This window comes from Thamnophis sirtalis, unplaced genomic scaffold (assembly GCF_051295495.1).
Source record: "Thamnophis sirtalis isolate CommonGarterSnake01/CBP01778 unplaced genomic scaffold, rThaSir2_p1.2 scaffold_2, whole genome shotgun sequence".
In the NCBI taxonomy this organism is placed as follows: Eukaryota; Metazoa; Chordata; class Lepidosauria; order Squamata; family Natricidae; genus Thamnophis; species Thamnophis sirtalis.
The window spans coordinates 128,673,553-128,698,918 of NW_028261382.1; the positions used below are offsets into that span (position 1 = coordinate 128,673,553).

Here is a 25,366-nt window from a genome sequence, read left to right on the forward strand (position 1 = left end):
TTTCCTACTTGCCAGAAAAATTGCTTTGGATGTCTGCATAATCCTCGAAGAGGAATCACTTGTGAATGAGAAATAATAATAGATTTCTTCACCAGACTTCCTCTGTTGTGGCCATCGATCATGTTCTACTGTTTCATTCATAACAATAACTTTCCAGGGAAATGCTCCATTTTGGTTAATAAAGCACTGCTGGCCAAAAGGTCAGCTCCAGCTGTACTGAGCTATTCTAAAGCCATTCTGATGTTTTATGACCCTTTATTGTTCTAATGTTATCAGATTAGGGAGAGGATTGCAGGAGACTTCCCTAGCCTTGAGATTTTGCATTCTTTATATAGTGCCTCTAAGGATGAAAAGGTCTGTTGCAGGTCTCTAACTCAAAGGTGGCTGCTCCAAGGGCACTAGCAGAATAAACAATGATGGAATTGAGCCAAGAATAAAGAATGCAATTGTACGTGGCTTGTTCTTACTCCCAATAAAATACCTGTATGACTCTTGATTGAGAAGTTCCCTCCACCAAATGTCTTCTTTGCAGAATGCTTAAAGAAACTAAAACAAAGACAGGGTTTCCCAATTCTGAAAGTGATGCAATGTGAATTGCTCACCTTAAGGAGTTTAGGTTGCTATATGAACTCAACAATTGTGAAGATGTTGGGAAACCATTTGTCTGAAATGGTATAGGTGGCACTCAGAACCCTCTCTGTGGGCAGGCGCACCATCGCCAGTTGCTCTTTTGGTTTACGGTGTGCATGTGGCCATATTTTGGGCTGTTTTCTGGGCCATTTTCCAGGCCATTTTCTGGCTGGGTCAAAAGCAGCTCAAAAAATGCCTGAAATCTCCCTAGAAAATGGCCTGGTTTTTTGGCTGTTTTCTAAGCCATTTCTGGCCATTTTCTGGGTCAAAAACAGCTAAAAAAGGCCTGAAAATTTCCTGAAAAAGGCCGTGGAAATGGCTTAATTTTTGGCTGTTTTGGGGCCATTTTCTGGATTGTTTTTCAGGGAATTTTCAGGTCATTTTTCGAGCTGTTTTTGGCCCAAAAACCAGCTGGAAAATGGCCCCAAAACCAGCCTGAAAACAGCCCCCAAAAACAGGCATGTGCATCCCAGGCTGCTGGCCTTTGGGTTTTTGGTGCTCCGGCATGCACACATGCACGCATATGCACACACGTTGAAAAGGTTTGCCATCACTGGTATAGAGTTTCCTGCAAGGGGTTGGATTAGAAGATCTCCAAGGTCCCTTCCAATGCTGTTATTCTGTTAAATTGTATTTTTTTCCCAGCACAGTATTAATTCTTCCTATTACTAAGTCTTCTAGGAAGCTATTCTCAGTCTGGTAACTTAAGGTAAAATGGGCAGCCTATACATTTTATATTAATATGATGAACAACTATTTTGGTCAAAGAATAAATTGGAGAATGTAAGCTAGGTTTTGAAAAACATATGGGCAAAATCATTTCTTCTCTTCTGCTATAATTGGACCACTAGTTCAGCAAACACATTTTCCTGGAGGAAAAAGTTAAAAGACAAGAGAGCTATTGGACTATAACAAATTTGGTTTATAGGTCACTAAAATATGCCACGTCAGATTCAAAGTCAGCTTCAACATCACATACAAAAACAGGTTTATTCAGAAAATATGATAGTGCAAGACATATATATGATATTGTATTTTCAAAGCAAAATACAAATTTATGATGAAAGTATCAAGTAGGAAAAATAAAAATAAAAAAATTGGTACAAATATGCCAATATCAAATTCTATCACAAGGTGGTGCTAGCAACTGGCTAGAAAAGGTATGCTGAAAACATACATAAGAAAAAGTATTACTTAAATAAAGTATTAAAAAGCAAATACTATATTCATATTTTATGGTTGCAGTTCTAATCGTAGTATTTTTTTTAAGAAATGCAATGCTCCTATGGATTTACTTGCATAGCTGTAGCCTATGCTGTCATTTTTCAAGAAAGGAAAAGTTCAACACAGTAATTTTCAGAATAGTGAGCATTTGTTGAATTTTGTGAGCAATGGCTGACACAGTGGGCAAGGCAGTCACAAAATATCAATGGTCCAGAAGACAACCGTTCTTTTCAATTTAAAAAAATCCATTTAAAAAGTTGCATAGCTTGGCATATGGACTTAAGATCATATGTTGAAGGGAGTGAAAAACATGCAGGAAGTGGCCCCTGTTTGAGATATTGCCATTTCCCTTTTAGGTCAGAAAATACAGTATAAGGTAGTAACAAAGTGCAAAAATAAAATTTCAGTTTTTCTTACAAGAGCTCATAGCAAATATCTCAAGAGTTTACAAAATATAGCTTTTGTATTCTAATTTTTTGATCCTGAAATACTTGGGACTCCAACATGATAAACCTTTGATGCAAACTGGTCACAATACAGTAAGTAATATTCACAAAGCATACCATTACACAATACATTTTTACACATTCCGGACATCTAGTTTTTTTCACCGAACCACTAGCAACAAATCCCTGATCTAAATAAATAATCACCTATACATAGGCACGAAACAAGGAAAAAACGTTTCCCAATAGAATGCTAGAAGAGACATGCTAAATATTTTCTTATCACAGAATATTCCTAATAAAAATACCTTTAATTAGATGAATAGAGGATATTCTAAATGCATGCGTACTTTTAAACATGGAATTAGTTATGTTATAAGCTGCAGATTTTTCAATTTTTAATATGATCTTAATGCAAAGCTTCAGGACAGAAGGCTGGTATTTTCGCTTTCCCAGAAAAATGCATACCTATCAGCTTCTTTGCTATTAACACTTTCTATTTTTTATTTTTTTTTTGCCTTTTGAGACGGGCCTACATAATTTATGCTGTACAGTTCACAATCCTTTTCAGACAGCTCAGTCCAATTTCATTTCACTTAGAGTATACACCCAGAAGAACAGAACTGTTTATGGGCACTTCTTTGTTACTGAACAAACGGGAAGAAAATATACTGATTATTAGTCAGCATATAGTTGGAATATAGAAAAAAAAGGCTGAAAGCAGATAAAACACAATCACAAACTGTCACTGATGCAAAAAATCCCCCAAAGACCAGAGGACCTGAAAGAACATGCAAAATAAGATAATCTAATACATGGGAATTATGAGAAAAAGAAAATTTACACTCTTTCGCTTCTCTAAATCAGCTGTGGGGAGCACTTCTGCTTATACTACTGAATGAAAGTGATAAGGCATCCTGGAATTAGCCACAGCCACAGAGAAACCTTTTAAATAATACTTAAAATAATACAGATTCTCTTAGGACATAGAGATCTCTATATATACAGCTATAAAACAGGTGAACTTCCCCAGGCACACACACACACATATAGCTTTTATGTCAATGTTCTTATTTTATGCAGTTGTATTTCTCAAAAATCAAATTGATTTGTGATAAAATAAGCAAGAAAAATAATGCTAATCCTATTTATATCCTTTATGTGAACACAAAGATGGACACAAACTGTTGGCAGCTATGTATCACAGTCAGATGCCATCTTGATTTATGTTGTGGCCCGCCAGCAGAGCTGGCAGCAGAGTCAGATACTGAGGAGGTTGGGGAAGAACATGGGCCAGTCCTGAGGGTTGAGGAAAGCTCAGAGGGCTCTGTGTCGGAGGCAGAGAGGGAGTTAGAGAGCAGTGAGGCAGAAGAACAGCTGGAGACTGTTCCCAGTGTGCATATGCGCAGAACTGCCAGAAGACAAGAAAGCACAGTCGACTTAAGAGTAAAGCCACACCTTGGAGATGATTCGCCCCTCCCATAGGAAACAAAAGAGGAACGAATGGGGAGTTGGCTTTTGCAGGAAACAATTCATTCATCTGATTTGTTCAAGATTGGCAAGTTCTGTGTGTGACTTTAAGAGACATTGTGCCAAGTTTGCCTTGTCCTGCGTTTGGAAACTAGTTATCTGGCAGCGCTCCAAACGAGATAAGGTGTGGATAAACATTCCCCTGAAAGACTGTGACTGTGAATGAAAGGAATTCATAGTGTAAATAAAAGAGGTTTTGCAGGGACCAAGACTTTGCTTTTTGTTTTCAAAGGAAGCCTGGGTCAGAACAATTTAATACTACAAAGCAAGCTGTAAATTGTAATATAATTCCGTTCCAGTCTCCAGATGATACTCAAAAGTTTTCAAATGTTTACTGTTTCATCAAATTGCAAATATTCAGAAATAGAAAGGCAGATGGAGGAGGGATGAAAAAAGATACTTAAATATCCTGAACTTAGCACCCTGGTCTTAATGGTTCTGAAGTTTGAAAAAAAAGATTGAATATTTAACATAGGGCATATGCAAGAATTAAGCACCCACAGCAAGTTACACTATCATTTCAAAGTAACAAAAATGTTTCTACTGCTCTGGGATGTGCTGTATATATTGTTGGAGACCTTGTATGCTAGACAACTTGCAATGGGGTTAAACACAGAGCATCTTTGGCAACTCAGAACAAAAAAGGAAAAGGCTATCTTAGCATGGCGCCTTTTCTGTAAAATGTATGAAAAAGCTTTTATTGTGCATCACAATCAAGAGACACCACAGACAGGCAGCACAGAAACTTCCCACAGAGCGATTCATGCTTGCTTCTGCTGTTCTTGCTTGGCTGACGGCTTGTTTGGTGGCTGCAATTTGTACATGCTGAAGTAGCCCACGACTTGCTGTGGCACCTCTGCCAGGACACTTTGAGCAAGAGCTTCCTTGGGAGCCTAATTCAAAGGACAGAGACAGAAGTAAAGCCAATTGATTTGATTCCTGCTCATCTAGGAAGATCTCAGGAGCGCTTTTTTCAAAGGAAAGACCGCTACCACAAACTGACTTGTTCATTAAGGTTGTCTTTATGAGCTGCCGTGTCATGGTGGAGGAGTTCTTCCTTTTACACTGGCTTCATAAAGCCAAAAAATAGCAGCAGAGCATTTTGGATATGAAAATTAGATGAAAACATTATGCAAGATCTATAAAAATCACCACTGTGCATTGTTGCAAGACATAACCAAACATTGAGCAATGTTAAATTGCTTAATTAGTGGAATTTCATTAAGATTTATAAAGCCAAACTTTTCCTGTAGTCACCAATAGAGGGCATCCATCATATCCTCTTTGACTGCCAACTATATACTTGATAGCTTCCTCCAAGGTACAAACATATTAATAGAAAGGAGCACTGCCAAGTTTCTAGCTACAGCCATTCAACTGAGAGTTCCTTATCTAGATCAGGTTGGGGTCAACTACCAAGAGGATGGTTTTATCTTATTTTATTTGATATGGTCATTAAACTAATCTGTAATTACTAGAGTAGTCACTTCAATCTGAATACTTTTTAAAGTATTTGAAATCAAACAACAGGTACTATAATCAAGTTCCATTTTTCAAAGCAAATGAATCTAGTTTCTCCCAGGCATATACAAGCAACTATTAAGTAGCAAACTAAAGCGTAATTCTCCACAGTGGCAAAATTTTAAAATATAAAATAAGTCCTTTCCGTTGTAGCATTTAGCATTCAGAAACAATGGAAAGTAAGGATTAACTGGGTTTTTTTTCCCCTAGCGGACAGAGATTTGTTGCAATGATAACTATATTCACTGCATTACAAGTAGTACAACAAAGTAGTGTAATGTAAGTTTTTAGTAGTATAGTAATGTCTCGAATAGACCTATGCAGTGAGACATAGATGTACTTCAATGAAGTGGTATGGGTCAGAGAGGTGACATATAATAACTATAATATTTTAGACATGTACTTACTGTTCTCTCCCTCACAGGGATATTCCTTTAAAAGAAGGCTCACATAAACCTACTACTTCAAAAGTTTCCATTTGGGATGAAAATTGATTTCATTCAGAATTGCTCTTTGATAGTTTAATTGACTGCATGTTTCAAGCAGAATTCAATAAGAATGCTTGGGGTGTACAAGAGCACTAACATAGCATCAATCTACAACTTTTGAACAGCCATAGTTTTCCTAGATGGGAAAAGATGCAGCTGCTTTAAAGAGCAACAGAAAGTTGCTATTACATTCATCTTGTCACATGTTCTAAGCACACCTTCCTAGGACTCAACCTGAAGCAATGCACATCTTTAAAGAAGAACACTTACATTGTGGAAGTGTCTAAATGGCACAAACTGGACAATGTCTCGAACAGCAGCCTCTCCTGAACGTGATCTCAAAGCTCCGCTGTCACTGTCCAGAAATTCCATGGCACTGAAATCAGCACCTCCAACACCAACAATGATGATGGACATGGGAAGCTTAGATGCACTGACAATAGCCGATCTGGTCTCATCGAGGTCTGTTATCACCCCATCCGTGATAATCAGCAGTATAAAATATTGCTGTTGAACAAAAGGACTTTGTTAAAACTGAGGAAAATATATTCCAAAGATATATTTGGGATACCAGTTGAGACTGGGATACCAATTTATAAGGATGGCAGAAAGGAAAAGTTCAGATGCTTGGCAACTGGTTCATATTTATGATGATTGCACGGTCCCTGGCTCATGTACTTTTGCAACCTTCCTGCAAGCAAAATTAATGGGAGATGCTATATTCACTTAACAACCATGTCGCTAACTTAATAGCTGCAGTGATTCACTTAGCTGTGATAAGCAAGGTTGTAAAATGGGGAACAACATCTCGCTTAGCAACAGAAATGTTGGTCTCAATTTTGCATCATAGGTTGAGGATTACCTATACTTTAAACAGTGAAACTTTCCATTAAGTTTTCTCCATCAAATCTTAAATCAACTTTTTACCCAACTAAATTTACTTTTATGTTTGACCAACACCAATACTCACTTCTATTTTAATTAATTTCATTTTAGTTGCCAGAGACATATTTTTATACAGAACCATTTTTGCTTCTTTAGACTTTCATTTCGTCCTATCCATCCTCTTATGTAAGACTCCAGATAAAGGGAGTTTCTTGTTAATACCATATTGAGGTTTAGAGCATTTTAAGGATATTGCTGCATCTGAAAAATATAGCGTCCACTAAGGCCAACTCACAACTCAGAAAAATAGCTAATATGTGGTGAACAGGGTTCCTAAAACATGCAGGGAGGTAACTGCTATGTTCTATCACAAGGAAAGGAAAACTAGTTTTATATATATAGTTTCTTAGCCTGACAAATGGTAATAAACTCTTTTTACTTTTTTTTTCATTCACGCATTGTTGCAATGAATTATTGTTGAAGTTATATATACCTGCCTCAGGAATCTTACAAAAAGTCATAATTCATATTCTGAGCTTATATTACTGTTTTCTAAATAAGTAATGATAGAATTATTAGCAGGAAGCCATAAATGCCTGGACAATTGGAATCAGGCTGATATCTCAATTATGACTTCCAAGTAGCATAATTATTCAAATCAACAGTTACCAGCATTCGTCCCTAAGTGTAACAGATGTAAATTTGCTTTATGAAAATCAAATTGCTTTAAGAGCATCTCAGGGAAAAGCAATGGACAGGTACAGATATTTATGCTCTACACAAATAGCAGTTAGTACTGTTCTTCATGCCTCATCTTAAATAATTAATCTCTGTTTTGCTTTTTTGTAACATTTCACTCTTAGTACAAAGTACTAAAAGGATTCTAACATGGTAGAAATGCTTGCCAAATGTAGTTGCTTACTATATATGTATGGGGGAAAAAATCAACTTGTTTGTTTATATTTTGTCATTAGCATAGACTTTGGCTAATTGAGAAATTCACTTCACTACTCATTCCCTCACCGGTATCTTTTCACAACAATTAAAGAAAAAAAAAACCCATAGCAAAAAGATACTTACGGAGGCTGTTCTCTGCTGTGAAGCTGCAGCAGCAAATCTAGCTACATGATTGATGATTGGAGAGAAGTTGGTGGGCCCATACAATCTTATTTGAGGAAGGCAGACCCGGTATGCATCAACAATACCCTGGACACCTGCAGGGAATAAAAACATAATGAAGGGAATTTATCCATCATGGTCACCCTCCACTCTAGTTTATGAAAGTCTACATCAGGGGTGTCAAACCGACGGTCCCCAGGCCAGATGCATCACGTGCAGGCCACATCCACCCCAGCTACACGACGGGAGAAAACTTTACGATACGTCATATGACATCCATGGTCTATACGCTGAAGCCTCAATAAGCTTTCTATTGCAAACTGTCTATATTTAAGGCAGAAGATCTACAAAGTTGCTTATCTGAAGCATTGAAGTAAGCAGTCTAGCTAGTCAAATAGTGAATGAAACTTAAATCCCAAGGACTTTTGAAGGCCACGTGACTTTGGAGAAGAGCTGTCAGTATTTCCTGCAAAGGTGATTCTTTTCATATTGTTAAGTCCTGAAAGTATAGGAGCCAGCAGAGAATTACATCACGACACAACATCAAAATACTTGTACCAACTCAGCTTCTTGTGCCAAAGAGAAATGCCTGTAGTAAAGTATTAACAGTTCCACAAATGGCAACTCCTTTATGGAAAGAAATCATAAGAAATTCGTACACTTTAGGAGTCCCTTTGTGGCACTTCATTAGAGTGTTGTATTTGTGAAGGTTTTTAAAAAACAAATAATTCCTTCCCATATTTTCAGAAGTGTCTAACCTGTTGCTAGTATGCAAAATTAACAGTATTAATTTTAGAATGTGCAATCACTGAGTCAAGTGTTGCTCTACATTCAGCATGCCTAGAAATGTCAGGACATGCTTTTATTGTATATTAAAACTTACCATTGCAGAAGGGGTTTGATGGGTTGAAGCTCAACGGGAATTCATGAGACACCTGAAAATACATAAAGGTATTCATTTTTCCCCCGCAGGTTCACTTATCTTTCACCAAGTAGCTTTCCACTAAATCAACCTTTCACAACTTCAGCAATTTTCAGATTGATGGATGTCAACTCCCACATTTCCCAGCCAGTAGAATTCTGGGAATTGAAGTCCACCTATCTTAAAGTTGTCAAGATGAGAAACACTACTCTAAATCTACATCATGTCACTATTTTTTTAAATTCAATTAATGAACTTTAACAATGTTCTAGAGTTTAAATTATTTTCATAAAGCATACTGCTTACCTGCCACGAAGGAGGGATCTGAGCACCAAACCCAAAAACTGGAAACATCTTATCTCTGTGTAAGCAATTTAGAAAAACAATGGTAAGTAAATCCATAGTTGTGCATTCATTGGAATATATGTTCATGAACAGTACAAGTAGCCCTCGACTTACAACCATGACTGTCACAGCATCCTCAGGGTTATGTGATCAAAATTTGATCACTTGATACCTGGGATGTATTAGGAGTGATGCGGTGGCCCAGAGGTGGAGCTCTTGCCTCACAATCAGGAGGCTGTGAGTTCGATCCTAGGTAGAGGCAGATATTTCTCTCTCTGGGCACACTGAGAATATATCTGCTGAACAAAACTCTGCATTGGCAGCAGGAAGGGCATCCGGCCATTAAAATACCTTCTAGCTCCATGCCCCACAAGGGATTATGGAGTTGTTAAATGACGATAATAAGAGTCAGGCAATCGTTATTCATGACCTTCCGAGCCAGCTTCAGACAAGCAAAATCAACTAGGAAAGCTTGAGTTGTTTAACAGCTGCATGATTCACCTAACAACTGCAGTTATTCCCTTAACAACTAGGGCAAAAAAGATCATAAAATGAGGCAAAACCTATTTAACAACTGCCTTGCTTAGCAAAGAAAAATTTGGGCTTAACTGTGGTCATAAACAAATGAGTAGAGTCCTTCCGTAGTTCCTGCTTACCTGAGAATATACCAAATTATCCCACTACCAAATTATCTGAGAGTAAATTTAATTGAATCAGTGAGTGTTTATTCTAAGTAGGTAGTGCAAAATGACACAGAATAAAAAAATGAAGTCCATGGGAGGAAAACTCTTCCCCCACCTGTGCAAGCCATTCACCAAACAGACTGTTCAGGATTGCCCCAGATTGAAGATTTTAGGAGGTTCAAGTGAACAGAGAAGCAATATAAAAGGATGAGAAAAGCCTTCCTTATTTACTCTTTTATGTTAGGTTTATCTTAGGAACCAAGTGTACTCCCCCCCCCCCAGTGGACTGCCATTCCAGTCATCTGATTTACCCAAAAGAGTGTAGCCAAAGTGGAGCTGAAAATTAATTATACTTTTAATCCATCCAATAACTGAAGTTAAATCATGATTACAATAAAGCAAAAAGATCCAACATGATCTTCCACGTGACACCAACCAGTGTTTCCTCCAATTGCTCAATGCTAACAAAGTGGTTTGCCCAACTTTGGAAAGACAGAAAGCTTGCATCTATGACTCATATCTCCTTCCAAATATCTGCTAAATTATTCTGCATAGATGGCCAAGCTACGATTCTAATCTCCTCATATCACTCAGTTATTGCATATTGTTTGCAACATCAATTCCACAATAAATAACCTAGTGGCACCAACATATACAGTACATATTATACTGAAAGCTACTAAGGCAGTCCTCTAACCAATGTTTCTCAACTTCAGCAACTTGAAGATGAATGGACTGGAGAATTCTGGGAGTTGGAGTTTAGATATTTTATAGTGGCTGAAGTTGAGAGACACTGAACTAAAACATTCAGATTTCACAACAGTTCTATGATTTATATACAAAGAAATGAAAAATCTATGAAATCCTAGTGCCATCACTTATCTGCAGATGAAAGATCTCTGATGAAACTGTAACTATTGCCAAGTAACACAGTGGTTAGAATGTAGTATTGCAGGCTAATTCTACGGACTGCCAGTTCGATCACGACTCGCTTAAGCTTGACTCAGTCTTCCAATTCTTCCGAGGTTAGTAAAATGATGACCCAGATTGCTGGGGGCAATATGCTGACTCTGTAAACCACTTAGAGAATGCTCTAAAGCAGCAATATATAAATCATTTGCTAGTGCTATTTCTCCTATATCCCTGCCCTAACATGCCTCTCTAATGTGACATTGCATAGAAGATATACACACTTTTCAAAGGTTAAATACAATTAGGCAAAACTGGAGATGTAAGCCTCCTAAAATCTCTTATTTCTTTGGGAGAAGAAGTTGAGTTGAAGGTCTGGTTCTGATTTCCAAATACTCAAACTGTGGGATATTAAAAAAAAAACCTTTTGGTTCATCAGATCCAAGAACTATGCATACAGCATGGAGTTGCACATATGGTTCTGCAAGTGAACAGGAAGTACATATCTGCAACAGAAATTTGGCAGGGGAGCGCAACGAAGGATAGGAAAAATGTGTAAGATAGTGAAAAAATAAATAAATAGAAAAGCCAACTAAGTAGAGAGCCAAAAAGATGGGATAACTAGTTAATACTTCACAGAAGAAAGATGATTCAATAATAACTAGATGGGCTGATGGGTACACTGAAATAAATAGGATGTATTTGAATATGAGAATACATTTGAGAGTATTAGTGCAAGAATACAAGGAAGGAAACAGTGAAAGTTTTAGAGGGAAGGTTGCTATTGGACAAAACTCTCCTAGAACAAATTACAGAACTTTTACAAGGAGGATATTCATAATACAAAAGTACAATTACCTAAGCAACTGTTGGAAAGCCATCATTCCCCCCCCCTTTATACTTTTTTTCACTGAGAAGATACATCAGTGAGAATATTTAGTTTTAGCTTAGCCATATTATTTAATGAAAGTGTATATTGAAAACCCACAATAATATCTTATTGATATTAGCAAGGTTGGGAAATTTTAAAAATATGCAAGCAATGAATTAAAATATTTAAAATAAGCTTTGGCTTATTGAATAATCCAAGTACACTCATCATGTTCAACAGTTTAAGAACAATTCAGTAAAAACACATACGCATCATAATCCTGAATGACCATTCCTACAGACCAAATGGCTGACAAGTATTCATTCACTCCATTGGGGCTGATGTAATGTAAGGAGTCTGAAGAACGAGGATCTCCATTAGACCCAGTAAAATCAATACCAACCTGTAATAATAAAAATAACAACATCAATAATAATAATGTACAAACATTACTTTGTTTCATATTGCCTGTTGTAATATCAATCAACAGGCCAAGCTAAGTTTGTATGGGAAAATGTGAAAGGTTCCCCCCCACTCTCCGGAATTAACAGCTTTTGTTTACAAACTGTATGAAGATTAGAAACTGCACTTTCTTCAGCTTCTTTAAAGGCAATTAAGATAAAATCACAGACGCAGGAAGTTATAGGAACTGAATTCCAAAGCAATGCTGCAGAAAGCAATGTTTAAAAGCACAGAGAAGCACTGAACATAAGGCTCCTGTCCCCCAGCAGGAAAATAGAACATCATGTCTCCTGTATCCTCTTCTATAATGCCAGTGCTTTAGTACTAATGGAATAGTTCTGGCATGGAAGCATGTATCCAGTCTTTCTCAAATGAAGACAGTTTATTGCCAATACTTAAGACAGGGGAATTATAGTTTACTTACAGTAAAATTCAGCTGGCATCCTCCCATGACGTAGTCAAGGAAAGTACATTCTGTGATGACCTATAGAAAAGTCATGTAGTATAATGTCATATACATAAAGCAAGGAATCAGCTTTTTTTCCACAACATAGTTTTGTCCCAACAGGACCATGGCAGGCTTTTCTACATGTAAATTGGGGATGGGGGTGAACTGTGAGGTGGGAACAGCAGTGTCCTAGTTGCAGAAATTTAAGGATTGACTAAATGAAAAATCCAAGTAAGATATCTGATGCTTGGTGCTATCTGGTACTGTTGCAGTAGGAGTCACTAAGGCACTGCAGAGTCTCTGTTTGTAAGGCCAAGGCTGCTTTCAGAGCATGTGAGGACACAAACATAACATGTGCTGGCAACAGTTTTAAACAGTCAGATTTGGGGGGGGGGGGGATAGCACAACTGTACTCTTATAATCCCTTAGAAAAGACATTTGGTCCAAGGGACTGCAGACAGGCGCTCCAGAGTACCTTTTACCCCTTTGAAACAGAACAGCATTTTACAGTTATTTCACAACTTTCACTAGCTTCAACTACCGTTTTTCTTTTTCAAAAAAAGGAAAGCTGTGCAGTGGCTGAAGCAATGCTGTGTTTGCAATCTTTCCTCTTTGCTAAACAAGGAAGATTCAGTTCTTCAAGGAAAAGTCAGAACAGATTACTGCCAAAGGCTGCACCAAAACAACTTTTTCAGACTAACTGATATCAGAATAGTTGTACGTTGGGAGGGGGGGACACTTTGTGTTTGAGGAAAGACACTTTGTGCTCTTTTTAAAAAGCAGGATAAAAATCTAATACATGAATAAAACACTGCAAATTGTTAACCTCATAAAATTGCAGAAGCTGCATCAAAATGTTGGATTTAGTCACAGTGCAAGGAACAATGTTTTCTTCCAGTACAATCATTAAATCAAATACTATTGTTTCCCTTACTGCAGCTGGATTTGTCCACATAAATATGAACACAATATTTTGAAAGCACTGACCTCACAGTGTTTAAAGCTCACAATCCCCGAGTTCTTGTAGCTTTTCTTTTTCTGCCTCTTCTTTTCATTGATGCATTCAAATTCAATCTACAGAAAAGGGTAAAAGTGGCACGTATTTAGACTGTGATCCCATGTGTGTTTACTCAGAAACGTGCTGTCACATACATGACTTTTGGCAACCTTTGTCTAAGTCCTGTTCAGATCTGAGTCTAATAAAACCTACTTCTGAACTTTATATCATAAGTCATGATAGCATAGTTGATAATTATTTATGACAGATTGTGTGAAAAAACTACTTGTTTGAACTTGAGGAAGAAAAGAAGCAAATCTGTGCAACATGTTGCATTTACTGATTTTTAGACTGTTATTAAAATATTGCTGATATTAATATTTGGTAGATCGAATCTCACCAGGCTCAAGATTCAGCCTTCCATGCTTCTGAGGTGGGTAAAAGGAGGACCCAGATTGTTGAGGGCAATATGCTAACTCTGTAAACCACTTAGAGAGGGCTGTAAAGCACTGTGAAGTGGTATATAAGTCTAAGTGCTATTGCTATTGCTATTCTGCCCACACCACAAGACTATTAAAAGTAATAATAAACTTTTGGGAAGTAGCAGTCCAGGGCTAAATGCCATAACTGCTCTCAAACCTGTGAGAAAAGGGAACAGAAAGCAAGCGGATACTGTCATGCTGCACAGCAGTTTTCATTTTCTCCAATAATATATTTTGGATAACTTCATTTATAGGTTCCCCTTTTGAATCAATCTCTTTATTGTAGTAAAGCACCAAGGACCAGCAGTATTTGCTTCCACATTCATTTCAATTAACATGATAAAGATGTATAAATAAACTAACTGGTGAATGTCGAGAGGCTTCCTTCAATTTAGACATTGTAGCTTGAAACGTCCCTATGAGATCATGCGATCCATCATTGTCATAGTCATAGCACTCAACCTAAAATGAAGCACACAGCATGAGCCTAGAATATTGTACATGGTATCACGATATTTAAGAGTATCAAACTACGCTGCTGCTCAAACATAGTTATAAATTCAATAACTGTGATAGCATCAACTTTGTTTTTAAAAACAGTCCATCAAAACCTGAATGCAACAGTAGTAGTAATGCACTACTACTTAATGTGCCATTACAAGTCTCATGTATTTGCACCTCTGCTTTAAAAATTAAGTTTTAAGGCAATTCAGTTGCTGCATTTATCATTTTTGATGAGTTCACTGTTACTTCGTCTAATATATAAACACTGCAATGCAGCACATATCCAAAAATACATTTTTTTAATGTTCTTAAGATACATGCACAGACATTCTCTTTAATGCAAAGCATGCAGAGACTCCTATTACCACAGATGATTTGTGGAAAAAGATTTTGACATAATGAAAGCACACAGAATAAAGCTGAAGTCAGGGGTGGAAGACACTACAAATACCCATGATTCAACATGTATTTTATGGACATTCCTGGATTTTATGATTAACATACTGTAGTAATATGCAAATCATTGAGATATTCACCCAAAGTAATGTTTAATATAGATTTTATAACCTACTGAAAACATACCACTCATAATAGAAAAAAAAAAGAATTCATGCTTGCTGCTTCAACACACAAAGAGACACATTGAAGATAACTAATGAGGTATTCAGCTGAGATGCTTCTGCATTATGATTGAATAGAGAAACAAACCATTTGAACACATAAAATGACAGTATTGTCAGGAAGAAATAGAAAAGTTATTTTACTTACTACAACGAAATAGGAAGATATGTACGACACCGTGTGCATAAAGTATGAAAGCATTGTTCAGTTATTGTAAGATCATACTTCCCTGTCTTGTTCATTATAACTGATTTTTAATTCCTGAAACTATCAAAGTTTTTCCATTTTGTCAGATGTACTGAATAAGGAAGTTTATACTCCAAGCCTGATCACACATCAGATCAAACATTCACTACATTTGATTTTGCTCCATCAAAATGAGAGACTGGCATTAAAATGGCTCATTGAAGAATAGTATTATTAATTATGCAAGAATGAAAATGGAAAGAATAATTCTCCTAAAGTGTTAAAATGCTAGTTGCAGATAGGAATGAAACTATAAACATATGGCCTTTACTATTTTCATTATTTTTCCTTTCCTATGGAAATCCTTAAGTCAAAATAGAGAGAGAGTGGAACATCAACATCTGGAATAAACAAAAAAGTATCAAAGCTAACAAAGGCAAGACAAAACCATATTAATAAGCTGAAAAACTCCTCTTGAATTCAAGGAAATAAAGATGTGAGCAGATGAGATGGTGTTCTTCTATTGCGGAATGTACTGCCAGGATTGCTACGTGATTCAGTATTGCTTCACACTTTCTCTTTAAAAAAAAAAGGCTGTGAGGTATAAGAAGATGGAGAGAAGCAAACTATGTCACATTAAGCAGCCCTGGAGATAAGTTCACATGAAATACATTTTTGCAAACACTTTTAGAGAACGCAGCCTTTGCTTGTGGCTATCAGGGTGGTGTTTAAATTCCAAAACAGTATTAAAGGAAAAAGAAGGTTTAAATTAATTATCCCATTAAAGAAATGTGGCCTACAGACAGCTCAGCTACAAGCATAGAAGCAAGATTTGATGTAAAATATGTAAAACTAGTTTTAAAAACAGTTTGTAAAATCCAGCCAGCTACTACTGATTTATTGCATTTTAGAAAAATGAATCATGGTACACAGTCTTACATAAACTCAATTACAATTGTATCTCTAAAGAAGAATTAGACCATCTTTTTCCACTTTCCATATGTTGCTTTTTCATCAGCTGAAGATTGGCCAAGAGGCCTGCTGGTTGGATGCTGGTAAGAGTTTTAGCCAAATATAGTTTCATACAAATAGATGTTGATAAACTAGGGAAATTCTTGAATAGGCAGCTTCTGTGTCAACTGACACATATTCTCCTGACCTCAGATCTATCTATGATATTTTGGTAATTGATTAGAAAATTTTGCTTGTTTGATATCATATCATTCACTATCCACCAGTGTATTTTGCTGCCATATTTATGAATCTCTTTAATTTTCAGAATAGCATTAGGAAATTTTATTTAGCGTACAAATTCATTCATACCTCATAAAGCTACAGAACAGAAATTTATGTTAAGTTTCTAAATTAAAACACCTTTGTTCAAAATACTTTCAAATTATAATGATAGTTCTGCTTTCTTTCAATATTACCTTGATTGCTTTGTCCATGTCGCCATAACACAAAGAGTTGAGAGAGATTTTGAATGGTCTCCAGACAGGATTCAAATTATTTTTAATAACCTATAAAATATGTATTTGATATATTAACACGACTTCTGAATAAATCATTTTGGATAATACCTGCTGTTCAATTATTCCAACTAGCACAAATTTATCCAATAAATAACAAATGTATCACTGTATAAGAAAGTAGGCCTTTATTTCAATACTGACATTGTTCTATTAAGAAAAAACAATCTAATGAAAAAAATACCTTCTTAAAACTTACAACTGATTTTTTTAAAGAGCTATCTATTCAGAATTTAGTTGCAAAGTTTCAGAAGTCAGAACTAAAGATGAAATAAGCTATGATATGAAATAACCAAACCCAGAAAATGACACTTACTTCTGTCCTATGCACCATCACCCATTTTCCCTCAGACGTTTGCTTGTGAAATTCCAAATAAGGATCAGATTTTCCAAACAAATCCTGGAATTAGAAATAAAATATGTGAATTATATTCCAAATGTATTCTTTTGTAATAATAGTCCTGTTGTCCAAAGCAATTCTGTTTATTCCCTCTCACTGATAGCTTTGCAAAGGGCCAAGTATAATTTCTTTGATAATAGACTTTCTACCTTGAAAAAAAAATCAGGAAATGCATAACAAAAAAACATTGTTCTCTAATGGCAACAAACTAAGAAGGCAATTACACACAAAAAAATCCGGTTAAACAAGGAATGAAAAAAATCAATATGATACCAAGATGTTTGCATAAAGTTCACTGTAAATATAACCATTCCTCCCTGAAACAGAGTTATTGCAATTTTTTTACAATTTCAATGCACTAATCCCCCAATTCATTCCCCAAAAATGAATATTTAAAAATTAACATTCCATCCTTAGAACAATGCAGATGCAATGGTTCTGCCATAATTAGGTAATATGATTTGGGCTGTAGAAAGAACTTCCTTCTCCAAAACACCCCCTTATTTGAATCCCACCTATTTGCAAACTACACTTCAGTCAATTAATATTATATATTCATTTATTTCTGTTGTTTTATTTATTATTTATTTATTATATGTATACAGCCACCCATATTTTAACCAAATGGGCGGCTCCCAACCAAAAATTAAAACAATACATAAAACCATATTAAAATTATAAAACCAAATATGATGAAACATTAAAAATAATCTGGCACCAAGCCAGACTTCCAATGTGCAAAATGCAATAATATCCCATTGCTGGGGGGTGGGGGGCAGTTCTTCAAAGCTTTATGGAAGACTAGGAGGGCAGAGGCCTGCCAAATGTAAGGAGGCAGAGTGTTCCACAGGGCAGGGGCTGCCATGCAAAAGACACACTTCCTAGCTCCCACCAGATGGCAATATTCAAGACAAGTGACTAGGAATGTCCCCCACTCCCTCATCTGACCTGGTAGGATGGGAAAATGTTATTCTAAACCAAGAAATTATGAGAATCCAAAACCTTGATCTTATGCTATCAGTTTGAACCAGGTTTAGAATTTTGAGTAAAACTTGCCATAGCATGACAGATAGTGGTTTCTAAAACAGCAAGTTGTTAAGAGAAATACTGCTGGGGTGGGGGTGGGGTAATACATTTAGCTGACAGGCACTTTTTTGATCCCTAACCCAAGAAACAAAGTTTAGGAATTGGGGTGAGAAAGTTTTCCAGTTATCTCACCTTGTTGTCTAGTTTTCTTGCTTCAGCTTCAAGTAGGACGACACGGTTGTCTTTTATTTCTTCTGCACTAATCTGAATAAACACAGACCAATATTTACCATTAAGACACTACATTCTAATATGGGCTATGCTTTATTTTATGGAAGATGTTTAAACTATTTAAAAGTATAAACCCAAATCTGATATGCAGCAGGTTTGTCTTTGGATTAAAAATACAGTTTCCTATTTTTCACACCACAAAATGAAGAAGAAAATGTTGGACAAATGAGAAAAACATAATAAATAATTTTATGGAAAAACACTTTACAAAACTTCAAACGCATATTTGCAGAAAAGTAAATCAAACTATGCTGAATGACCAATCATTCATTTCTCTTGCTTATATTTAAATACTGGAAGGAAGTGGAAAAGAGAAACTAAAAAATAATCAATCAGAAAATTTCTGCTTTGTTTTCATACCGTAATTACACCTTTTCCTGCAGGTTTGCCATTTCTTAACAATAAAGGTCTGGTAAGCGTCTTGCTAGAAACAATCTGTAAAATACAGAAATATTCAGGAAAAGAAAGCAATTTATTACAATTGTCACCTCTAGTAACTGAAGGTTGTTCCAGATGCAATTAATGAAGTCAAAAGCTATAATCAAATTCATAATCTCCAGCACTGCCCTTTTGCTGATAAGCCATACCTTAGTTTTTGTTATACTTCAATTCATACATTTAATTTAAATTAAAACTTAGTTTCTTAGTTTAGATGAAATAGAAAATATTGCACTAAGGAAGATATCAGAGAAACTACAATGTACCCAAGTATTCAAAAAGAAAATCATATCTGCCATACAGAACTTGTTTCAATAAATATAAAATATAAAAAGCAATGATTATTATGGCTCAACCACCAAAGTAGTCAAATGTCCCAATATATTTTCACCCATTCTTATTTTTTAACTGCAGAATCATAGAACGTAACAGAAGGAAGAATCTTTGGAGATCATCTAGTCCAGGGGTGAAATCCAGCAGGTTCTGACCAGTTCTGGAGAACCGGTAGTGGAAATTTTGAGTAGTTGGGAGAACCGGCAAATGCCACCTCTGGCTGGCTCCAGAGGGGGAGGGAATGGGGATTTTGCAGTATCCTTCCCCTGGAGTGGGGTGGGAATGGAGATTTTGCAGCATACTTCCCCTGCCACACCCACTAAGCCACACCATGCCCACCAAGCCATGCCCACAGAAATGGTAGTAAAAAAAATTGAATTTCAGAACTGATCTAGTCCGAATGTAAAATTCACTATTTTATCAACTATGTTAAACTGAGAGAACCAGTTTGGTTTAAGTGCTTTAGATGCCAAGCTAAAAACCAGGAGTGTGACTACTAGTCTCAACTGAGGCATGAAGCCAGTAACTTTGGGCTTGTCAGTTTTCCACAGCCCTAGGAAGGAGGCATGTAAAGCCATGTCAAGAAAACTGCAGGTGTATCTTCAGGCAGTTGCTGGGAATCAAAACTGAATTGAAGGCCTGCACATATTCACTCACGCACATTAAATTAGAAAGATTTTTAAGTAGCTACTAGTTTCGTGCTTTTAATTTCTCGGAAATCTGTTTTGATTTTAAAGACAATTTAAAAATCTTCAAATTGCTTTTAAAGAGTATAGTTTTTTTTTGTTGAAAAGGAGATGGACAATAAGTAGCAATTTCTTCAATTTTCACTGTGTGTGTGCAAAGAACATTAATTAGCCAGCATAAATGGGATTTCAAGTCATGCCATTTGCTGGATCAAATTCAATAGTAAATGAACTAATTACAGTTTCTAGAATGAAACCATCAGAAAGCACAAATTAACTGAAATTATACAAAAATCTGTTGATCAAGCAATGGTTATAATAGAATGTCCCTTGTCAAAATAAAGGTATCTTGTCAATGTTTTTTAGCCTTCCCCCCTCCCTCCCCCATGGCCAATGCTATTATATGTTAAGAAATGTCCAAAACCTGTTTGCACATACCTGTGCCAATGTGCATTCAAATTCTCCTAAGAAGTCATCATCGTTCAGCTGAACAGTTGTATTGTCAATGTCAAAAACCCCAAATTTGAGTTTCTGAACCAGTTCAAAATAGTAATCAATCTGGAATTTCTTGGAAAATTTAGGGTTCAAACTGTTTTTGATCCTTTCTGTGCGATCAACCTGCAATATAGTACAGAGGTTCGTCACATATTTTTTTTCTCAAACTTGTTGAGCATTCTGAAAAATGCACTCTCCCCCAGACAATTAAAGCAAATAGGGGTAAATATGCAATCCCATACCCATCTACATTAGCATGGAGGAAGGAGTAATAAATATATTTGCCTCCTTGAATTATTTATAAAGTAATAAAGCATGGATAAAATAATGAATAAAATGATATGCATAAATCTTAGTAAGAATAAATGGATTTGCACAGGATTATGCTGAAATGTTTGTAAAGTATCAACCGTACATTTTAGGCATGAAGAAAACTTTTAAAAAAATTTATAATGAGAGAATGCTGACAGATTTTCCTTCACAGATTGCTAAAACGTATAGTTTACAAGAAACTCTTTTTAATCGAATAAATAAGTTAATATAGCAACACAGCAATAACAAATATAATACAAATATTTTAGATTACATCAATAATTAATAATCAATAATTCTGTTTATTTTGACCAAACTTACTTGGAAATAAATATGAAAAAAATGTTATTATACCGTTTTTTCCTATTTTTCAGAAGCACTTGAAATATTATGCAGTCTTTTAACACAAAATGTGATTTTAAAAAAACCTAGAAAATATGTACTTTTAAACTGACATTATTTTATTGATTCTTTCCTCAAGGCACTGCAAATCTATCAAGGAACACCTATTCAATTACAAGGAGTCCTTAATTTATCACCTTTCATTCAGCAGTGGTTGGAAATTGTAGCAGTCATTTTAGCCCATGGTATGATGTGTTTTAGGGATGCGAAAGGTCAGCAGTTCAGCGGTTCAAATCCCTAGCGCCATCTAATGGGGTGAGTCCCTGTTACTTGTCCCAGCTTCTCCCAACCTAGCAGTTCGAAAGCATGTAAAAATGCAAGTAGAAAAATAGGGACCACCTTTGGTGGGAAGATAACAGCATTCTGTGCACCTTTGGCATTTAGTCATGCCGGCCACATGACCACGGAGATGTCTTTGGACAGTGCTGGCTCTTTGGCTTTGAAACGGACATGAGCACTGCCTCCTAGAGTCGGAAATGACTAGCACACATGTGCGAGGGGAACCTTTACCTTTATGTTGTGCTTTATGACCACATAGCTTCCCAATTGTAGTCATAGGTCAAGGACTATTTGTAATGGGACTTCCTTCATACTTCTCCTTTAACTATGTGTCATGCACATTTCATCTCCCAAAAAGACACTCAATCTTCCGGAAAAGATTTGTAAGACATTTGGCATAAGAACTACTATTCTGTTTTTGTGTCAGATTGGCAAAGTGGGATGCAATCCTATATGTGAACAGCAAAATGGATTGTCTAATAAAAGGAAAAAGAAACAGAGCTCTTCTTACACTGCTTGAATGTGTAGAAATTCCCATTTGAAATGGTTAATGGTGCATTTTTGTTTAAAAACCAAGTAGTCCTGATACCTAAGGGCAAAGTCAAAAGAGGACTTCCTGAATTTGCTATTTCCCAACAAGAAAGCAATCAGACTATATTAATAACAGTAGCAATAACACTTAGACATATATAACTTCATAGTACTTTCCAGATCTCTCTAAGCAGTTTACAGAGTCAACATATTGCCTCCAACAATCTGGGTCATTTCACCGCCCTCCCAATGGCCATTATAAACATACCTCGTACCACTGCTGTCCACTTGTGTATTGAAGTAGCACACAAAGTGGGTCTGACTTGGAGCTAATATCTTTATCCAGGAGATTGTTACAAGAAACAGTCAGTTCCACCTTTGTTACACACTGTGCCGCCATCTGCAATAAGATTAGAAAATCAATTATCATGTGTATCCTGCATATATCAATAATCTGTTATCTTGTTTAGCAAATTGTATCTACATGTAATTTTTGAAACTATATCCCTCCAGCTGTTATTGTACTTAATGTCACTTAATTTATCATTTATTAGACTTTAATATATCATCCCATGTTATCCACTGCTTATATTGTCTATTTACTCTTGCTTTCAATCAAGCACCTTGTGCAAATATTAAGACAGATATGGGTAATACATGAATTTCATATTTTCAGAAACACGGGGTCGATATACACTTCTTTACTTTAGATGTAACTTGAAAATCACACACTTTATGCAATGTAATCTCATCTAGTAAAGTTTGCTATGTAGTGTCACAATCTTAAGGATATCATCAAATGCATATTCTGTAGTTTTAATGTTTAGCCAACTGTTTCTTATCCTGCTATGAGCAGTTTCCAAATATTTATCAAATCTACATCCTATCAAATTTTAAGTATCTCATAGTGAATCCTCCATAACAATGTGTCAAACAGAATAAAAAAGAAACACATCATGAATATAACTAGTAAATGTGACTGGAAACCTCTTAGACTTTTTACATGAAACAAACAAAGAAAATGGCATGTGGTTTTGATAACTGGGAAAAAAGAGATTATAGAAAAAATGTAAGCTTTGTAATTGAGAGCCAATTTGGTGTAATAGTTATGATGCTGGCCTAGAAACCAGAGATTGAGTTTTAGTCCAGGCCTACGCATGAAAGCTATGAGGGTTAGGTTGTTGTAAAATAGGAGGAGGAAAGACTATTATATATGTCTGCTACTTTGAGTTACTTCTAGAGTAGAACTTTCAAACTCCCGGCCCATGGGCTGGATGTGCCATGCACTGGCCATGCCCATGTCCAGTTTAGCGAAGGGGGAAAAAGTCCCGATACGTCACGTGACTCCGCTGAGATGGTGTGAATTTGACACCCCTGTTCTAGAGTAATAAAGGCACGATGAACAACTGTATAAAGTACTTTAATAGGTAAATTTACATTTGTCACTTATAACTGCTATAAAGACAATTGAAACCTACTTCTGTCTATATTTTTTCTTTCCTTCTTGCACTCTTGTCTTTTTTATTAGTTCTTGCTAGTTTTTGATTTTTAAAAACTTTATTAAAGTTACACACACAGACGTCACACAACTAGTGAACTAGTTAAAGAAACCAAGCTTCAGAGGCTGCACAGTCATTCTTAAGGGCCTTCCAGAAGAGTTCATTCTTCAAAATCTCCTGGAACACAACTGAGGAGAACAACATAGCTTCCAGAGAAATGGTGATGAAAAAAACCACCTTTCTTTGTACCCCTTCTCTTATGAACCTGGTATATCATAAGCAATGTTTCCCAAGGAATAAAACGTAGAACATCTGTGGGCTGTTTTGTCATAATAGTCCTATTAAGACTAAGGAAAAAATACAATAATGTACCAGCACATTAGTGCAACGATAACACTGGGTCCCATAATGTCATGTGATAATCTAAACCAGAGATTCCCAATTGGTGGTAAAGAGGGGACTCAGCAGCAGTATAAATGGGACCCATGAAAAACATTTTAAAATAATAAATTACAAATAGAATATCTTCCAGCATAATATCCTTTTCAGACAAAAATACAACCTTGTACTTCTGAGGGAGCCAGTTTGGTGTAGTGGTTAAGCCATTAAGACATCAAGTTACAAATCCAGAGCTTTAGTCCAGCCCTAGGCAGCAAGCCAGCTGGGTGACTTTGGACCAGCCACTCCCTCTCAGCCCTAGGAAGTAGGCAATGGCAAAATCCCTTCTCAAATCTTGCTAAGAAAATTGTAGTCTTGTCCAGGCGGTCACCAGGAGTCAACACTGACTTGAAGGCACACATGCACCCACAAACCTCTGAACAAAAGAGAAGAGTAAATAGCCAAATAGGTTTTTGTTTCTAACAGTGGGGTCCAACTTCTTAAATCAGCAGGATCTGCACAGTGTTAAACCTGCTCTTGCCACAGCCTGCACAGGTAAGGCATGAAGTGGACCTAGCATATCATTCATTGCCTTTGAGTCCCCAACACACCTAATTACGTCCCAGGAGCCACACCTATTGGCAGCAGCTTCTTTTTCCAAAATTATCTACAACACAGATACTAATTCGCCCAAAAGTTGTCTCCCGGCCTGTAATCCACGACCAATGTTATGACTGATATTAAGGATCAATAACAACCAACCTATTTATATACACTTTCCTCCTCTGCGGTTATTCTCCCACTCACCCAAACCTTTTCTGTCTTTTTATCCCTCTGCCACCCGCCCCACACTTCGGGATCCACTTTCGTCTACCTCCACTAGTGTTGCTCACATTGATGCCTTTCAAGGTCCACCATCCCCCGGCCAACCCGACCAAAAAGGATGCAATTCGACCCATCTGGAAGGGAATACTCGCCCCTGTACCGACCTCGAGAGATCACACCAGCCTCCGTAAGCAGCGATCCTTCTCCTCCGGCCTCGCCCAGTTTCTGTTCCACGAAGCACGGCAAATATAATGCAACGCAATGCAATCTGCAGCGGTAAGGCCGCGCAGGTATTTAAAGGGGCGGCGCTTCTGCTGTCTCCCCGTTTCCTCGCTGCCAATTGTGTAATCCAAGCAATTTTCCCAACGTGGAAAGCCTGCCAGTTGTTGGCACCCAAAGGCGCATGCGCTCTGTTTTGCGTCTATAAACCACCGTAAAGGTGGTTGGTTGTTGTTGTTGTCTTTTTAAGATTCCTAGACTAACCAAAATTTTGTGGGATGCTCTTCTTCTCCTGAAAATGACAGGGATCACGTGACCAAACTCTGGCAACTGGGCTTGTCCGGGCGTGGAAAGTCAGTGAAATGAAGTCTGCTTTTTTCAAACTGGGTAACTTTAAGACGTCTTACACTTCAACTCCCAGAATTCCCCTGCCAGTTGGAAAAAAAAAAC

General features: G+C 36.7%; 1 protein-coding gene across 2 annotated transcripts; it reads right to left on the minus strand.

Moving 5' to 3' along the window:
* Positions 1 to 1,601: 1,601 nt before the first annotated feature.
* On the minus strand, positions 1,602 to 25,346 carry CPNE3 (copine 3). 2 transcript variants are annotated; one of them, XM_087706894.1, is made up of 16 exons: positions 24,862 to 25,346; positions 22,264 to 22,395; positions 20,415 to 20,594; positions 18,880 to 18,954; positions 18,421 to 18,492; positions 17,119 to 17,202; positions 16,704 to 16,793; positions 14,326 to 14,424; positions 13,471 to 13,557; positions 12,460 to 12,519; positions 11,843 to 11,976; positions 9,072 to 9,126; positions 8,727 to 8,778; positions 7,805 to 7,938; positions 6,110 to 6,346; positions 1,602 to 4,723 (listed from the first exon to the last, which is right to left on the minus strand). In XM_087706894.1, exons 2-16 carry the CDS (start codon positions 22,393 to 22,395, stop codon positions 4,592 to 4,594), a joined length of 1,623 nt encoding a protein of 540 aa, XP_087563020.1. In that variant the 5' UTR covers positions 24,862 to 25,346; the 3' UTR covers positions 1,602 to 4,591. The 2 variants fall into 2 exon arrangements, with proteins under 2 accessions (XP_087563020.1, XP_087563021.1); XM_087706895.1 differs by lacking the exon at positions 24,862 to 25,346 and adding an exon at positions 24,057 to 24,077.
* Between the last annotated feature and the right edge of the window lie 20 nt (positions 25,347 to 25,366).